A 20,268-nucleotide genomic window follows, 5' to 3' on the forward strand; every position below is an offset into this window, starting at 1 on the left:
GATGTGCAGTGGGCAGAAAGAGAATTATTAAAGTATTTTAACGCTCAAATGCCAGTAGCTACTCTTCCAAACTGTCTTTACGTTGTCTGTATTTCCCACACATTTAGTCATTATTTTGTACTCTAACATTATTGAAGGAAATATTTGTTGATATTGATTTTTTTTTTTTTTTTACGGGAACTGTTATATTCATAATAATATATGTAGCAGCACACATCCAAGAAAGGAATCAACATTTGTCTGTAGCATTGTGGGACGCTGTGTTAAACGTTTTTAAGTGCTTTCATAAATTAAAAAAAAAAAAAAAAAAATATGAATAAAAAAAAAAAAGATTAAAAAACATCCACAAAGATAATGCATAAATAGATCAATATAAAATAGTAAAGTTAACGGTGGCTTTTTGATTATTAACAACATCCATCTGAATAGGTGGAGTTTCCAATTAACTTTAATAGAAAGTACCTGCATATTGGAAGTGACTGCCAAACCCCTCCCATTTTGTCGCAGCATGGTCTTTTGTTTATTAAAATCTATCTAAATGGGTGGAGTTTTGAAATGAACTTTAATAGAAAGGACCATGCTTAATGGGAATAACAGCAGAACCCCTCCCATTCAGTCTCTTCAGCACGCTTTTTCACACACAAACAGATGCACACACGCTCACACACACTCACACACATTCAAACACAGTTACACATTCACTTGCACGTCTGGACAGAATGATCAACAAGGAGTCCCAATCTTCTGACCACCTTACAGCAGCCTCGCGCAGAGGGGTAGGCAAAACCTTTTATTCCTGTATTAATGTCCTGATTGTTGCAAGCTTGAATGTATTTTGTATTTGATGTTTGCTTTCTTTTCAGATCATGGACCAAATGTAGGTTCAGATTAATTGATTTTGTTATAAAATGTTATTGATTTGTGTCTCTGCAATCTGCCATATCTCTAAAAAAAGAGCAGTTAAATAATTAATAACTTAAATAATACATAATATTATAGTACACTAATGTACACTAATACATGTAATTTAAAAAGCAATGGCATGGTTATGCGATTTGGATGTCATTCTTGTCCAGCTTCTGTGCTGTTATTTAAAAATAGACTGTATCCATCAGTCTTTGATTTTGAACCACTAACCACTTTCTTTGATCAAATTGGAAACTGAAACCATAATATGGGTTATGAAAAAAGTCTCCATGATGATATGTGTGTGTTGATTGAGGAAGGTACAAAACTGGGTGTGCTTCAGATGATTTTCACATGACGTGATAAGCCAACGATTGACAGAGTGCCTGCGAGCTTGACAGTGTGTGAAAGTTTTCAAACATGTACAATATTCCAAAAGCAATATGTCTGTACTCGCGCGTTTTTAACTGGTTCAAGCAAATGCTGAGAGTGAAATCATTTTAAAAAGTAACGTTTATTTTATTTTATTGGGCTCAGCAAATAACCCTCTTACTATCAAAACCACTAAAATTATTTTGCCAGTTAAAATAAAAATAGAAATTAATGTTAAAATCAAATGTTACATTTAAAATGAATAAACTTGAAGGTTACAACATTGCACTTTAAATTTAAATCTCACCTCAAGGTGCACATTTTAACCTTTTACAATGAGACATTTTTGGTTATTTATGCTTCTTGTGTTGGAAACATGATTCTTTGGAGGGGGTAAAAAAAGGTAACACTTCAGAATAACGGTCAATCATTCATTAATAGGTAACTCTGTATGAAATAATGCAAGATAAATGAGTAGAACTATTGCATTAACACTTCAGCTGGTACCCTTAACTAATATGGAAACAAATTTAGGACCGAGCCAGTTCCTTATCAGGTGATGAAATTATTGCTGAATCAGATTAGCCTCATTAAGAACTACTAAATATGAAAAATGATAAAGAATTGCCAATGAATTACTAATCACAACATTAACATGTGTCTGAGACATTTTAAAATAATTGTCCAGGTAGTAGGTCTTGAAGATTGTCTTTTTTTACGCTGAATGTGGTCATAAAATGCATCCTTCATGACTCAAGTATTACCTAGTCACTCTTCAAGAACTACCAATGATCTGGAACATTATTTTAAAGTGAATAGTAATTGAGTAATAATGATGCATTTTATGACCACATTCAGAGTAAAAAAAAAAGATAATTGCTCACGTCTCAGACACATGTTAATGTTGTGAAGAGCATAAGGAGTGTTCATCTATGAGAATCAAGCTTTGCAGGAAACTGGGAATTTGATTTGTTCTTGTTTTTTTTTGTCTGTAGGTAAGGATGGCAAAAGTGGCAGTAGCTTTAGCCGCTGTGTTTATGCTGGCCAGCATAGCGGTCATCATTTCTATAGCAGTTGTGCAAACTCATAAGAAGACTTATATATCCCGTGGACTTAAGGTAAAATTCTTAAATTTGAGCATGCCTGATACAAACCATACAAGTGGGATCCATTTAAACATACCTATTGTGTACCTTGTGTACCTCTTAGAGTGTGTAAAATTATGGGACATAAAAGCATATAATTGGTGTTTACCAGTCACATGTGAGAAGTAATACTTTCAAGAATGACTTTCCCTTAAATTATTCATTCCTATTGTTTAATCTTACTGATTTTCTTTTTAACAATGCAGGAAATAGTAATGTATGTATTTTTAATATTTCTATTATGTGTTGAAAAACAAACATCTCACATATGTTATGACATGGGCCACTTTTCATTTACAGATGAATGGCAGGCAAAATGTAGTGATAGGGTATATACATGACTTATGAATTATGCTTTTTATATATATACTGCTTCATTCAGTTTCCGTGAAAACAAATACTGTTTTTGTAACACGGAACGGAAACCTATTTTCCTAAACACAAAACAACTTTCAATGGATAATCACTATTCATGGAGTTATTTAATTCAATGCACTGCTTCATCCTTAATATTGAGAGACATGATCCTTTTGATGACTCATAAAGTCCTTGAAATTTTTCCCAACAGAAGAATGTGCCTTTTTTGTTTCTTTCAATAGAGCTAAGGGCAAATAGACATGTCTGTTCTTGTGTGCTTCACTCAGTCATGATTTAGATGTTGGGATTTTGGCAATTGCTGTTCAGCAATGTAAAGAACAGCGCAAATGAATGAGCTCTTTATGGCTTTGCAAGATCTTTAGAGTTTGGTCTTTGGTTACAGTAATGTCCTTCTTCACTTCTGTTGCTCTTTCTTTCTCCAGTATGGTATTGTTTTGGATGCAGGCTCGTCCAGGACTACCATTTATCTCTATGAGTGGCCTGCCGAAAAAGAAAACAACACTGGGGTTGTGAGCCAGACAACAAAGTGTGAGGTTAAAGGTACAAATCAACTGACATAAAACCTTGGATGGTTTACATAAACACATGGAGGCTTATTCTTTATATATAGCAAAAAGCTGAACTAGAGTTTGGTGGCACTTTCCAAGAATACTCTATACTTTGGTTAACAAACCCCACTTTTTCTTTTTCTTTTTTTATCACTAGGTTTAAACGCATCAAATGTCTCTGCTTATGTCTTGACCTTCTCATATAAATATATATTTGTATTTATTTATTATTATTATTCATACCACATCTTAATTTTGGTCTAATGGATTCATATTAAGTTCCCTATAAAAAAAAGTAATAATAATAATTTAATTTATTTACCAGAATCATAATACAACATGGCTCACATCTTGCAGCCCTGTAACCATATGATTTTCCTTCCATTACAAAAATGAAACATTCTAAAGCGGGACTCTTTTAAAGGGGTCATGAACTGCATTACTTTATTTCAGAATGTTTCCCGGGGTGCACTTAGTATGGTTCTCCTACGAGAGTACTCTCGTACTGCGTAATATCTTACGCTAGGGGAAAAACTCTTTTCCACGAGATATTGAAGCCAAAAATTATCCTTAATTTTAAAAAATAATGCAAAACGCGTTGCGGCAGCATGCAGACATAGGCAGCACGGCTTGCGCGCCTATTGGCTGTCCTGCGGCAACTCCAGCAGCCTATCGAGAGACGGCAAAACAGCCGTCTGCTCGGAGCTCTCACCCGCAGCCTCCGCCCGCCGCCGCCGCTTCCCAGCATCGACAGGCCCGGGACCTGAGACCACGCTCTCGCTCTGCTGGCCGCCGCCCCCCCTCCGCGTGGGCCCCTTACTAAGATTGTGATAAAGCCTGAGGCCTCAAAGTCTTCCTAGCCCGCCTAGGAAAACAATGGTGTTCAAGTCCCGCTGCGGCCAGACTTCCACCAAAACTTCTCGCTCGTTCAGTTCCAGAAAATGCGACTGTTCCAGTGTATCTTGCAGTAAACAAGCCGGTACCACAGCCCGTTTGCCTGCACACAAACGCCGTTTTTATGGCGACCCAGATAAATCCCATTAAGAATGAATTTTCTGGCGTTCCGGCCACGGCTGATGGTGTTATGAGTGTAGTAAAAATGCCCACAGCCCAGTGCTCATTCCTACACACAAGCACAGCCCGCCACATTCCAGGGCCTGCACTCATGTCGATTGTGCATTAACACTGCATGTCTCACGGTTTCTGTAAAAACGAAACCAACACACGGTGTTTTCAGTGTAGTAAATGTGCCCGCTGTCCCGCGCCCACATTCACTCACAGACATGACAAGCCCCACGGGGCTCGCCCCTCTCGCTCTCTCTCAGCTAGCCGCCATGAGAGAATCGAGCGCGGGCAGGCTGCCCGCTGTGATCAGCGCGCCCCCCGCCTCCAACGCTGCAAGCAAGTGTGTATGTTACAGCATACCGAAGCTCTCCGGTCGCCACTGTGACTGGGCTCACTGGACCAGAGCCCAGATCTCATTCAACCCCTAGCTATTCATGCAGGTGCATGGGCAAAGCTTCCTGGGGTATCAAAATGGGTGCTGAACATTATAAAGAGAGGCTGTTCGCTCGATGTTCCCGCCGTTACGCGGCGCCAATCGAAACTGCGGTAGAAAAGGAAGCAGCACATCTACTTCGAGCCGAAATAGCGAAACTATTGAGCAAATGGGCCATAGAGCCTTTATCTCAAGCTCAGAGCAAAGGGGGTCTATACAGCAGATATTTTCTGGTACCGAAAAAAGACGGGGGTCTTTGACCCATTCTGGATCTAAGACAGCTGAACAAAGCGCTTTCGAAACGTCGGTTCAGAATGCTCACAACCAGGAAAATCCTCACGCAAATTCGCCAAGGGGACTGGTTTATGTCAATAGATCTGAAGGACGCGTATTTCCAAATACAAATAGCGTCACGTCACAGGCGATTTTTGAGATTCACCTTCAAGGGCCAGGCATATCAATACACAGTCCTACCGTCCGGCCTGTCCTTAGCACCCCATACATTCACGATGTGGATGGACGCGGTGCTTGCACCTCTGAAACTTCAGGGCATGCGAGTTTTGAACTACTTGTACGATTGGCTGATTCTAGCTCGATGACGCTTAGAGCTCATAGAACACAGGACCCATATTACTCGAACATCTCGAGAATCTAGGTCTCAAAGTCAATTGGGCGAAGAGTTCACTGTCTCCCAGTCAGAGAATATATTTTCTGGGCACGGAACTGGACTCGCTGTCTATGACAGCACAACTATCGCCACAGCGCAGACTGAATATTCAGCGCATGACAGAAACCTTATAGTCCCGCTCAGAAAGTTTCAAAAGATGCTGGGTCTCATGGTCTCCGCATCATCAGTACTCCAATTGGGCCTGCTTCACATGCGCTAACTGCAGTTCTGGCTAAAAGCGCGAGTACCTCTCTGAAATCTTGGAGAGCGATAGATTGGTACCGGTCAGGTGTAAGCCTGGGGACTTCCTCGAGTGTGAAGGTGGTGTCTACGGACGCCTCCACCTCGGGATGGGAAGCACTGCTCAAAGGCAGACCGTTTTTCGGCCAGTGATCAGAACGGGAAAAGCTTCTACACATAAACTGCCTGGAAATGATGGCAGTCGACAACGGGCGCTTTTGTCCCCAGATCAAAGGACACCACGTCTTGGTCCGTTCGGACAACATGTCGGTGATGACCTATATAAATCGCCAAGGAGGTATCAGGTCCCGAAACCTTTACAAGCTGACGGAACACCTCCTGGTCTGGGCTCAGCACAATCTGCACACGTGCCAGGCCACCTGAATGTGGGACCAGACAGACTGTCTAGAAACAATGTTCCGGCAGGAGAATGGTCTCTAGTAGACTTGTAGTCAAGACCGCATAAACCAAGACCAAGACACTACCAAGACCAGAGGGTATCAAGACCGAGACCAAGACCAAGACAGACCAAGTCAAGACCAAGACCAAGTCGAGACCAAGACCGAGACCAAGTCGAGACCGGAGGGAAAAAAAACAGACTAGTGTTGAAGCTAAGCAATAACCTGTATGAATTCAAGAACAGCAGCATACTGGGTTCAGCCGCAGTTTACATTCAATACATATTAGACAGTATTACTTCAACTACACAGGCAGAACAATACAGAGACAGACAATGTCATGTGAGTGACTGTGATCTCACTGTAAATGTTTTTGCAGACTGGGTGAGATCAACTATCTGTAGTAATTGCATGACGGCTGTTTAGACTCCCTTAACTTTTGTGTACTGTTGAGGACTGACATGACTGGTACTGACTGGTTTATCTGACAAAAACATCAAACACCTCCAACACCATCTTGCTCCTCCAACAACTGTCTAAAGAATGATAAATATGTAACCAATTGAAATTATACTTAATGTGTAGATGAAATCGTAACATCAAATTAAAAGATACACAATTATAAACTTGGATAAGGCCTAATGTTTAGTCAACACAACAGAGATATGCAGATGATATTTAAGACCATTTATTTAGTCTAACACCATCTTAAATACAATACTGTAATCAAACAACACACACACATCTGTCATCTGTCAGTTTTGCAGTTACCCAAAATCTCTTGAATTAAGTTAAAACCCATCATGTCACTGATATGTGATTTTTAAATCAAGTGATCAAAGTGCTCGTTGCGCTGCGATCAGTGGTGTGGATACAGTGTTTTCTCGTGTGGCTCGCGCACGCACCGCACTGTCTTCACTCAGACGCGCGCTTCAATCCATTGCGGATACTCTATTTTCTGGTGAAATCACAAAACATATTGCACACAAACGTGTCGCTGCTTGATATACAACCACTGATGAACAGAATCGGTTTTGATGAGAAAAAAAAAAAACTAGAAAAAAAAAACTATACGAGTACGGATTAGAACCCAGAACCTCTGACACAGTTGGCGAAAGTTTTACCGCTGGACCATTAATATATACATTGTTCAAATAGGCGAAACGGCTGTCTCACAAAAATACATGCATGTGAATGGTTGCATTTGAAGGGCGCGAAATAATAATAATGTTGCATTATTGAACGCTGTGTCGTCGTGCATATTGTAGTATTGTATTGCTAAATCCCCCGACCACAATGTCGGTCTAAGACAGCGAGACCTAGACAAGACCGAGAGGTCCGAGACCAAGACAAGACCAAGACCAAAGACCGTCATGGCCGTGAGAAGACCGAGACCACGTAAAAGTGGTCTCGAGACCGGTCTCGAGACATACATCACTAGTCTCTACACCCGCAGACAGTCCAACTGCTGTGGAAGACATTCGGCGGGCGAAGGTAGACCTGTTTGCATCTCAAGAAAACGCTCACTGTCCAGAGTTTTTCGCGGAGTCCGCGTCTGGCCCCGCTGCCCGCTCTATGCTTTTCCCCCTGTCACGCTCCTGCCTCAGGTATTAGAGAGAATCAGGGAGGATGGATGCTCAGTGCTCCTTGTGGCTCCGTTCTGGAAAAACCAGGCCTGGTTCCCAGTTATGATGCAGCTGACAAGCATGCCCCAGGGCCAATACCAGTGAGGAGGGACCCCCCTCTCTCAGGCAAAGGGCTCGATCTGGCATCCTCACCCAGAGCTTTGGGCCCTACACGTGTGGGCCATCAACGGGTACCCGCTAACCTCCCGGTGGGAGTGTTAAACACGATCATGCAGGCTAGGGCCCCGTCTACTAGACGGCTCTATTCCTCGAAATGGTCTGTGTTTTCTAGCTGGTGCACAGCTCGTGGCATATCAACCCCAGACTGTTGTTTGGGTTTACGTGGCGGCTAAATCGTTTACTAAATCGACGCCTGGCCTGTCACTTGGAAGGAATGATCTGGTCATCCGCTTCCTTAGAGGAGCTAAGAGGCTGAATCCTCCCAGACCTCCCTCAGTCCCCATGTGGTTTTGGAGCCATGAAAGGTGCCCCGTTCGAGCCAATCCAATCAATAGATATCAGACACCTGTCTTTCAAGACAGTGTTTCTTCTGGCTCTCACTTCGGTAAAGCATATAGGGGACTTGCAAGCGCTCTCAGTAAGCGCGACGTGTATGGAATTTGGGCCAAATGACGACACCGATCAGCAAGCTGTGTTCATTGTACCGTAACTCTTCAACCGTTTGCACTATCAAAACCATTCAAATTGCCCCTGACAGTAGACAACATGCGCTTTTGGGCAATATATGGCTTATTATGGTCATTTCATGCTTTCCATCAGCAAATGACAGCAGGCTTTCTGGTAGAGCAGGAAGGAAGGATTTGAACCGAAAGATACGAAGCGCGGCAGGTTAGAGTGTTTTGGATTGCATAAAATAATAAAAGACACAAACAAATACATGGTGAAAGAAATGGTAGACAGCAGAAGAGGGAATTGGGATGATTTTTTATGAAACTTGGGGAGGCGGATGGCCGTTACTTTTTCACGTATCTTTACATGTGGTGTATGCATGTGTATGTGTGCCTGCCTAATATGAATGGACGCATTTGTATGCGTGCGTGTATGAAAAAAAGTGTCCTAAATGAAAACTGTGCAACCCAATGTCACAAAAAAGACTCTACTCTACTACGTATTATACCTCATTTTTCAACTTTAAAGTGTTAGTTTCTTTCGTTCGTGATTTTTCTGTTTTTTTTTTTCTAAATAAAAATCGGAAAATTTATTCTCTTTTTTTATTTTTGTCTATTTAAATAATATTTACAAACTCACCACACACAATAATAGTAAATAACTGTAATTTGTTGAAAGCTAATCTTTTTCTGAAAAAGATGACACCTTGCACATGAAGATAGCACATTGTTTTAGAATTTTACAGTCAAAAAATCTAAATATGTCAGCTTCAGGTTCTAAAGGGTTCAGGGCTTATGTGTCTCGCTCGACTGTCTTCAGACAGACGGAGCAGCTCTTTGTTTCGTTCGGCGGGAGTACTAAGGGACTAGCTGCGTCGAAACAGTGTCTATCCAGATGGATAGTTGATGCTATTGCGCTGGCTTACGCCTCTAAGGGCCTGCAGTGCCCGTTAGGTGTCAGAGCGCACTCCACAAGAGGCATGGCCTCGTCGTGGGCTTGGTCTAGTGGGATTGCCTTGCAAGACATCTGTACAGCGGCAGGCTGGGCCTCCCCGTCTACATTTATAAGGTTTTATAACCTAGAGGTTCCCGCCTTGCAGGCTAAGCTGCTTTCGGTCAAATAAATCAGTACTGTCTGCCTCGATGCTATCGGCTCAGAATACTGAAACTGCTTGAGCTCCGCTCGCTGATCGATAAAATAACTCTATGGGCAGTATGTAAGTCCCATAATATTCATCAGTCCAGGCCAAGTTTTTTTTCGCCCTGGCAGTGTGGAAAACTATTTTTATAGTTTGTTCCTTATAGGATGCTATTTATTACGGGAATGATGCTGTTTGAGGCCCTCTTCCCGGACTCTCTGCGAGTCCCTGGTGATCATGCACTAAATGAGCCCCGGGCACCTGCCCTCGGGACTTTGGTGTTGGATCTCAGCACGCACGGCGTTTTACACTGTGTTCCCCTAGCGTAAAATATTACACAGGACGAGAGTACTCTCGTAAGAGAACGTACTCGGTTACTAACGTAACCTCGGTTCTCTCTAGAGAGGGAACGAGTACTGCGTATCTTTGCCATGCCTGCAACGCACCCTGGTTCGCTTCGGCGATGAAAATCAGAGTATATCAGCCTGTCGAGCTATATTTATAGGCCTAAGCCATGCCTGTTTAGGCGGGACGTGACGTAGTGGGCGCCGAAACACTACTCCTCCACACTACGCCAACACACAGCAGCCTCTCTCGATAGGCTGCTGCAGTTGCCACAGGACAGCCAATAGGCGTGCGAGCCGTCTTGCCTATATCTGCATGCTGCCGCAACGCGTTTTGCATTATTTCAAAATTAAGGATAATTTTTGGCTTCAATATCTCGTGGAAAAGAGTTTTTCCCCTAGCGTAAGATATTACATAGTACTCGTTCCCTCTCTACAGAGAACTATGTAGCATGTTTTCACTATTATAGCTCTTGATTATTAATTAATTAATAATCAAGAGTTGATTATTAGGGGCCAAGTCCTGAAAGTGTGAAGGCACCTCTTGAAATCGTTGGTGTTCTTATTATTATTATTATTCTGCCATGGAAGTCAATAGAACCGCTTGCAGGAAGGTGGATAGTCTGAACTGTCACCATAGCAAATTTGGAGTCTTTAACTCAATCCCTCTAGTCTTGCACCACCAACTTGTCCAAAGTTTCACACGTTTATGCTAATAACTTTTGAACCGTAAGGGCTAGAAACAAAAATCTTGTTTCCTCTTATTCCGATTCGATTGCACCATATGATGTAATTTACCGTCATAATAATTTGTTTTCTTTTTTCTTTTTTTAAACCTACTTTTTCGAGCTCATCCTAGACGGTTGCTCCGATTTTCACGAAAATGGAACCAGATCATCTTCAGACCATCCTGAAAAAATTATGGATTTTAAACCAAACTTGGTACAGTACATTTTACCACAAGCATGACCTGAGGCAATATGCTGTTTCAGTGCAGCGCCACCTACTGGTCTGGAGATACAAAAATTGCTATTTTTGCTTATAACTTCTGAACGGTTAGTCCAAAAATCATACATGTGGTCTTGTTAGGTTTGGGGCATCATGCAGAGTTTAATGATATCAAATGTACCCATATCGGCCATTTTTTAATTTGTACTAAAATTCTGTATTAGCTGTAGGAAACTCGATATGGGTCATCAGTACAATGCCCTGAAGGAGCATGAGAAGTTTTATAGAAGACAGAGAGGAAAAGCTGTGCCGTTTCCAGAAAGTACTGATAATGGTGACGGCAATGCATCAGAAAATAAGGTCGTAGTAAGAAACGAAGAAGTTGAAGATCAAGGAGAATAGAAGCAGTGAGGGAAAATATGAAGAATATAAGTCACAACTTGTTGTGGAAGTCAGGCATTTGGGTACATTATCATATGCCAGTTTGGAAGGTGTTATCCATATATCCATCCACACAACCACAGCAATCACCACGATTGGTCATCTTTTGTATGGGACAACCTAAAATCGTACAACGTGTACCAGGCATAAGACATTATTTCACTACTTTCCAGGCAGCAAAGTTGCATCTGAATTTGTGTCAAATTTTTTACATTTTCACATGCAAGTTCCAAATGATATATAGCAGCACAAGATGAAATGGAATGTTAACACTGCTTTTTGAAACACCAAGAACTTTTCACTACTTTTCAGATTGTGAATGTGTTAAGTTTGACAATTTGCCCAAAACAATATACCGTAATAGGACAAAGGCAGTTATAAATGACAACAATGTCAAATTGGAAAAAAAATAAAAGGTCAAATGTAAAAAACTAATTTTGGAAAATTATTGTAGCCTTAAATAGCCTAGTCAAATTTGAAGTCATTTCATTTTTAAAGCTGTGATTTTATAATTAGTATTTGGTTTGCGAGTATAATTCTTTAATACTCTTTTTACTGAGCAATATACAGTAGGCAGTGATAGAATAATAATGTGACTTTAAAATATACATATATTGGCCTATAACATAACTTATATAATGTGATGTGTCTTTTCAAGGCCCCGGAATTTCAGATTTCGGTGTAGACGAGAAACAGGACCAAAAGACATGGACAAGTTTAAAAAATTGCATGGCAAATATAACCAAGGCCATTCCCTCTCATCAGCATAACTCCACCCCAGTCTTCCTTGGGGCGACAGCAGGGATGAGGCTCCTACAGTAAGAATGATTTTCCATTCCTCTTTTTGATCATATTTGCTTTTTACATTCTTACCTTTGCATTGCAATATATTTATGTATCAGTAGAGCCATTTGCTATGAATATATGTGGAAGTGTATGTATGTATTTAACTGATGTATGATGTATACATGTTTTATCCTAGTTTTAACATAGTTAGTTATTAATTTGTTTTAATATACCTTCTTGTAAGGCGACCTTGAGTGCCCAGAAAGGCGCCAAATAAATAAAATGTATTATTACCGGTATTATATGAGAGCTTATCATACTGTAACACCTATATCCAATGAAGATGAAGGCAGATTCAGTAGTTCAAAATAACAACAAGATTTATTTAACGAACGCTACCAACAACACGAAACAGTGTGCATGGCATAAACAATACCAGACAATGAGGGAAAGGAGGTAAGGAACTTAAATACACAAAGGTGAGGAACATAATGAGTAATGACATACATGTGTTTTGATTGACATTGTCCATGGCAACTGTTTAGTGGCGGGAAACTTCAACAAGGAAACAGGGGACTGATGAATACAAACTAAAAGTCCATGGAAATAAACCTAACAGAACATAATTGTGACGCATTGAAGCTTGCATTTTCAAGCAGCATACCAAGCTGTTCAATACGGCTAAAGATGAAAGGAAGTTGTTGAAATCAGAAACATTCAATATACAAATGTCACTGCCCGCTCTTACATTAAAAATAAAGTGGATAGCAAAAGAAAAATGTCTTTATGCACTTGTACATAATTTTAACACGTTGTTCATAATTTTAACACTATGTTGTTATTACTCAAATCAATTATTATGTATAAATGAATATATTTTGGCACAGAGTTAACGTGACACTGCTGACACCATGTGTGCTGCATCTTTGCCCAATCTTTTTTACACAGTATGAAAAATGAAGACACATCCAACGCTATCCTGAAAGACATGAGGAACTACCTTGGCTCTCTTCCTTTCAATTTCCAAAATGCTTCCATCATCTCTGGACAGGAAGAAGGCCTTTATGGTTGGATCACCGTCAACTACCTGATGGGGAACTTCCTAGAGGTCAGTTCATGGGCTGCTTTACGGAACATTTTTTACTTTGGTCTTTGGAACTAAATGTGTAAAAAAAAAAATTGGTAAGAAAATGTTAGCCTTAAGGTTATCTGTAAGCTAATGTGCTCAAAAACAATGACACAATTCGCATTTTGAAGATATAAGCATTCAAAACTTAAAACAATCTCTCACTTCCAACAATATGATTAATGATTTTGATGACATCACTCTGCACTTCAGCTTCTCATGAGATTTTCTGTCCAATCAAATGCTCTCTAGAATCTGAACTGTCCCACCCCCTACTTTAAATAGACGCTGTGGCTGAAATTGGTCACTTGTTCACACTATTACTATTATTATTATTTATTTTTTTCTATGGTGAATGGCGCATAGTGCACTATATAGTGGATGGGGAACAATTCAGACAGTGTAAATATGCTTTCCATTGGGGCGAATGAAGTCAGGTTTTGTGTTAGTGTCTGCTCCGGTCCAGAGACACGATAACACAGAGCGGATCATATGCGCAACTCGGTGCAGAGTCCACGAAGCATATAGAAGCCATATGACCATTCTGCACAGAATGCTATATAATAAAGCAATATGGAGGAGATTAGGAGGAGAAACAGTTAAACCGATTCGGCATTAGAAACAAATGTAAGGTGAGGAGCTGCTCGATATGTATCTCCCTGTCTTCCTGTGTCAGTTGAAATTACGTCACCTCATTGAACAACGCTGTGCGTATCAAGGCACTTCAGTGGACCTTCAACCCTGTCAATCCAAGATCTTAAGTTTAGCCTCATACTGTAGTATTAGCCCAGTTATTTGTCTTCATTGTGAAACAGAGTCCAGATGTGTTCGAGGCATTGCAGTCATGACACAATATTAAATCTAAACCAGAAGTGGACAACAGAGCTTAATTGAGCTTTAAAATGTTTAACGTCTGTTTAATAGTTAAACCTTTGGAATGCCTGGGTACATCCTCGTGGGGCTAAGACAGTTGGTTCATTGGACTTGGGCGGAGCCTCCACCCAGATTGCCTTTGCTACTTCTGATGATGCCAGCGGAGAAGATATCATTAGGGTTTCGCTCTATGGCTATGAATATAATATCTACACACACAGTTTCCTCTGCTACGGGAAAAATGAAGCTGAGAAAAGAGTTTTGGCCAAACTTTCAAAGGTATAGTATGCTCATCTCATTGAATGTCATTTCAACCAAAATATGTGTTTTATTTAGAATACAGACTATTTTGTACTTTTAGATTGAGTATTATTGTATGTTTTTTTTTTCTTGCTAATTATACAAAGACATTGATTATAATATTGTGTAAAACCTTTCTTAGAAAATCCATTATTGCTAATGCTGAGCGATGCAATTAAACCCGTAGCTTATGCTTAACATTTCCCCAGACAAGCCACGTCAATACTTCAGTCATTTAATGTAGGGTTGAAAGAGGGATCAATTACGCTACGTTTCCCTGATTTGCTCTTAGGTAAAATCTTCCTGGAAATTTTATATTAATTGGTTACTGGAATTTTCTTTTCTTTAGATGCATTATATAAACCATTATCTAACATAATAGCAGTAAAAGTGACTAGTTTTAAACTCATCAAAAGTCTGTAACCATTCATTAGAATCGAGTTTTGGCCTGTCCCACCTCAGGTCTTTACACTATTTGCATTTATTCTGTCACCTGATGGAGTTTTGGTTCCTTGCCACTGTCGCATTTCTTCGCTGTTGTCACCATTGACTTTTGGCTTCCTTAGTTGGGGACATATTCAACAATATTATTGATCTGCCTTTATTGACACCATTATATGAGAAATGATGACTTCACGGTTTTCTCCAAAGTGGCTATATATATATAAGTAACTAAATTAATATTTTTTCTTTCTTTCTTTTTTTACAACAAAATATTAATCATCACTGAATTTACTTAAGCTAGACTGTGATGCTATTTTCTTCTGGAAACAAACTTTGTTGCATTATTTCCTATTATCTCTGTAAATCAGCTTTGAAACAATCTGTATTGTAAAAAGCGCTTTATACATAAAGGTGACTTGACTTGACTTGACATAAAATTCTGCTATTGACCTTAGTGTAAATAGCTTTTAACACTAAGAGTAAATTGTAGTCAGATGCTCTTTCCATTATATAGTGTTAGATCATTTTTATACTTAGTGCACATATAGAGCCAGATTCTATTGGCACAGTGTATGCACTAATAGCAACACATTCAGTGTATATTATATTATATTGTAATCACAAATGGATGCTGCCTTATTGGTTCCTTGCTTGTCACTAACCCCTAAAGCCCTCCCCTACACATGCACCTACCCCTAACCCGAACCATATTGAACCTTCTGATCAGTAAAGCTCCAAGAAGGGAGTCACTGTTTTGAGCATGTTTACAATATGATTACTATAATGTAATTGTGTCTTGCTCAACCAGACAATGGTGTCTATTTGTTTTGGTTTGTTTTTAACTATTAACTTTTATAATGGCGAAAAACCCTGCAACACTGTTATAGCAAATGAAAATTGTCACAAATTGCAACTCTTTGAATTGTTTTCATTTCAGGAATCCACCAACTGGGTTAATGTGAAGCACCCCTGTTATCCTTCTGGTTATAATATCTCTATGCCTGCAGAGGATATTTTTGGAAGGGAATGTACAAATAAAGACGCTCCATTGGAGTATAGCCCAAAGCAAAATATTACTTTCTTTGGACAGAGTAACCCTGAACAGTGTAAAGTCTTGGTCAGGAGTATCTTTGACCTGACGTCCTGCCAGGGAACTGAAAACTGCTCCTTTGATGGAGTTTATCAACCAACCCTCAGTGGAGACTTCATGGTAGGTATTTTTTCTAAGATAAACCTAGGAACAGTTTGCCCAAAAATGAAACTTCTGTCATTATTTACTCGTATGACATACAGGTTTGGAATGATATGACGTTGTGTCAAACTCCATTCCTGGAGACCCACTGTCCCGCAGTGTACTGTAGCTCCAACCAGCGTCAAAACACCTGCCTGGAAGACTCCAAGAGCTGTTCAAAATCGCCCCCTATACCCTCATTCACCATTCCCTACATTACTCCACTAATACAGTACAATTGAAAGAGTGAATGAAAACATAATGTAATCAAATTGGCGTAAATACCGGTAATCAATTAAAACTTAGCAAATATAGCAACTCCAGTAGTAATGAAAAGATTGATCTTGAACTCTGTCATGGAAACTAAAGCATGTATAAACCTCAAGTAAACAATTTAATAATGAATTAAAAGGCAATTGATATCTGTATGATATTATGCTGTTGCTACATTGAACCAGCGGTTTTGAAAATGGATGGATGGATGATTCAGCTTTATCTTCTGGCGAGACATGGGAATTCATTAGGCACGACCCTTACAGTGCATTATGGGTATTATCTAGCCGTTGAGTGTGCATCAGTTATTGCAGTGCATTATGGGATTGAATGACTGCACTCGATAACATCCACTATGGTTTCGGACACCACTACAAATGGCTGTTCCCACAAATAGTGCCCTATTTAAGGGTAGCGTGGTGATTTCAGACACACAGCCTATTGATCCTGAAGACCTCAATTAACGATTAATTTGCGTTTAATTAGGATTAGCATTAAAATCTGCTGGACAGTGGCCTTCAGGAGCTGCGTTTCACACCCAGAGGAACCCCGATAACATCAAATGTCATTGTTTCTTGCATGTTAATGTGACCCAATGTTACAGCCTATGCTATATTTCTATCATCTGGATCTATTAAAGCACTTGTTTTTGTGTCTTAGGCCTATGCAGGGTTTTACTGGACTGCTTTGGCTCTTAAAGCAGAGGGTTCTAAAAGTATGGAGCTATTCAACATGAACATGAAGCTGTTCTGCTCAAAGGACTGGAAAAATGTGAGTACCAGCCAACTGCATAATCACGACTTGCAGGAAAATATAGATTGGGAGGAATGAGTGTTGTGGTTCTTTGTGTTACATTTTTGATTGATGTGTACAATCAATAAACCTACCTTCTAATGTCTCCCCTCCTTCTCATTTAGCTCAAGCAAAACTACAAAATCAGTGAAATCCATCTGAAGTCCTACTGCTACTCTGCAAATTATGTGCACACCATTCTTGCAGATGGTTACAAGTTCAACACGGGCAACTGGAATAATCTCAGTTTTCAGAAAGAGGTGCATTACAATTTATGTTTATCGTGTGTGTGTGTGTGTGTGTGTGTGTGTGTGTGTGTGTGTGTGTGTGTGTGTGTGTGTGTGTGTGTGTGTGTGTGTGTGTGTGTGTGTGTGTGTGTGTGTGTGTGTGTGTGTGTGTGTGTGTGTGTGTGTGTGTGTGTGTGTGTGTGTGTGTGTGTTACTGTATACTACATACATGCCGTGAGATATATATACTGTATACTAGATACATGCCGTGAGATGTATATACTGTATACTAGATACATGCCGTGAGATATATATACTGTATACTAGATACATGCCGTGAGATATATATACTGTATACTAGATACATGCCGTGAGATATATATACTGTATACTAGATACATGCCGTGAGATATATATACTGTATACTAGATACATGCCGTGAGATATATATACTGTATACTAGATACATGCCGTGAGATATATATACTGTATACTAGATACATGCCGTGAGATATATATACTGTATACTAGATACATGCCGTGAGATATATATACTGTATACTAGATACATGCCGTGAGATATATATACTGTATACTAGATACATGCCGTGAGATATATACTGTATACTAGATACATGATATTATTGCACATAAAAACCTAAAACGGATGTAAAATTATTTAAAATGTATATAAAAAAAGTGTAACAAAACACTTAATGTACATATTTTTCTAAACATTTTTTTTTTTCTTCATATCTCTAATTTAAATGGTCCAAAAATGTGTCCCATTTACATCCGTTGTAAGTGGCTCACCATAAACCATATTTTTTGGTGACAAACGTTGTCGATTGACTTTAACCTGAACTTGAAATATTCATTTAAAACTTTTTACAGCAAAAACTATTTCTCAGCACGTGATTTCAACAGAACAGTCACCTCAAGTCTCAGTGATTGTAATGTGAAATATCTGCAAATTATATTCCAGCAAATCAGCTCTTGTCTATCCAAAATGCTGCAGTGAACTGGACCTCTTCATTTGTCTCTTTGTGTTTCAGGTAAATAAGACCAGTATAGCTTGGTCCCTTGGCTACATGCTTGCACTTTCCAACATGATCCCAGCTGAAGGGAAAATCATCAAGCTACCCATAAACAACGTTCTTTTCACTGGACTCCTCCTCCTGTTCTCTGCACTGACTATCATCACCCTCACGTACCTCGTCATTGCTCTGGCGCGCTTCTGTTATTGAGGTGTTTGTACTGAGTTCCCATCTATATTGTACTGAGTTCTCAACTGTAGGACTAGTGTCCCACTTAGGGAGGTTTTGGAAACCAGGAGAGACACTGATGTGTCAATGCAGATGTACCTGCTAAAGGATTTAAGTTTTGGAACGTGAAGGTTTTAAATGTCTAGCGGTGCTAAGGTTAAAAAAAAGACACCTGATGTGAACTCCAAATGTGTTAAAACCCTGTATTAAATGTCATTCTATCCAAAAGCGGGTGTACAGGTCTTTCTAGTCCAGGAATACAGTGGCAAGCTTTTGTACTGTAGATTTGAATGAAGACACCGAAGACAAAGTAAAGGTTTTAGCTTATATACAGTAAAAAATATCTACTATGGTCATGTCAATGTTTTGATTGTGTATTGTATCTAATGTTTGTCTTATCCCTAGCATCATGCCTTATGTATCTCACATGTATTTCTGCATGTGCTCTTCAGCACACATTGTCTTTGGATGAAATGTCATAGTATCTAAATAAATGTTATGGTTGTTAATGACAGTGCAGTGAAGACTTGTCATTATATTGCTAAATTAGGAATTTTAACTTGTGATCTGGGCATTGGGCAGTATATAATGTAATAATGTTAATGTTATTAAAATGGACAAAAAAAATGATGTAAGGGAGACTATCTATAGGAAGGGAGCACGTTGGGGGTAATTTATGTCTGTTAATGGTCCTGGAAGTGTTTTGTCTGTTAACAAACTAAATTTTAAGAAGACCTACCATAAAATGTATAATATATAATCTATATACAGTATGGCAAGACATTCATGAAATACTGTATAGTCCAGATGACTACCAGTATATATTTGTGTTGGCCCAAACAAAAAAACTTTTCTTGTGTGACTTCAGCTGGACTTTTTTTTTTTTTTTTTTTTTACGTCGTCTGAAACCCCCCTGTCTGTCTTCCATGTTTAATTGTTTAAGATAGTATTAATTATTTTTTTTAATATTGTGAATTTATAAAAACCTCTTGTTCCAAAGCAGTTTTACACAGAATAGTGCCTCGCATCATTCCAGTAAGCAAGTTAAAGAAAACCATAGAAATGTATACATACTGAACATACCTATAAAGTTAATCTGACCAGATATAATTCACCATGTTATTAGGTTACAAAGGCTTAAAGCATCCCTTGAAGATTGTTTTAGTCCAAAGTGTTTTATTATTGAAATACTATTATCATTTATATTAATATTTTAATTTTATATATATTTTTCTAATTTCCATTATCATTTTAGTTATGTTATATTGTATTTTTATTTTAAAAAATTATTTGTCATTGTATTCATTTTATTTCAGTTTTAAGTTATTTTACCACATAAAGTTAAAAATGCTGAGTTAGCAACAAGCTTAAAATAAGTGTAAGGTTGTCTTTATATTTTATTTCAGTTACCATATTATGTAACTGATTTTAATTATAACTAAAAACCTGTTTTGCACACACTTCACAACCAATCCATTCACACACAATTATAGAAATGAGGCCCATTAGGTCCTTCAACAAGTGAACTTTGTATTGAACTTCCCTTATACTGTAAATCACCATTCTACCAGAAGAGGACAGTATAATCCCACAATAAGTTCTCAAGGTCCAATACATCATTTCTAGACACAATCTTTAAGGACCATTACACTTAATGGGAAATAATGCATAAT

The 20,268-nt window shown here is 39.1% G+C and overlaps 1 protein-coding gene across 1 annotated transcript; it reads left to right on the plus strand.

Moving 5' to 3' along the window:
• The first annotated feature begins 552 nt into the window (after positions 1–552).
• entpd3 (ectonucleoside triphosphate diphosphohydrolase 3) lies at positions 553–19,467 on the plus strand. The gene is made up of 10 exons (XM_079624703.1): positions 553–776; positions 2,274–2,396; positions 3,224–3,341; positions 11,937–12,096; positions 13,013–13,172; positions 14,115–14,342; positions 15,745–16,017; positions 16,972–17,082; positions 17,229–17,363; positions 18,386–19,467. Exons 1-10 carry the CDS (start codon positions 585–587, stop codon positions 18,575–18,577), a joined length of 1,692 nt encoding a protein of 563 aa, XP_079480829.1. The 5' UTR covers positions 553–584; the 3' UTR covers positions 18,578–19,467.
• The last annotated feature ends 801 nt before the right edge of the window (positions 19,468–20,268 follow it).

This window comes from Phoxinus phoxinus, assembly GCF_949152265.1.
Source record: "Phoxinus phoxinus genome assembly, chromosome: 10".
Taxonomy (NCBI): domain Eukaryota; kingdom Metazoa; phylum Chordata; class Actinopteri; order Cypriniformes; family Leuciscidae; genus Phoxinus; species Phoxinus phoxinus.

Bases quoted from the DNA above. Each gene is read 5' to 3' on its own strand.
- entpd3 (XM_079624703.1), top strand. From the start codon at position 585: ATGGGAATAACAGCAGAACCCCTCCCATTCAGTCTCTTCAGCACGCTT. The intron at 13,173-14,114 runs GTCAGTTCATGG...TCTGTTTAATAG, and splicing joins TGATGGGGAACTTCCTAGAG to TTAAACCTTTGGAATGCCTG. The intron at 17,083-17,228 runs GTGAGTACCAGC...CTTCTCATTTAG, and splicing joins GCTCAAAGGACTGGAAAAAT to CTCAAGCAAAACTACAAAAT.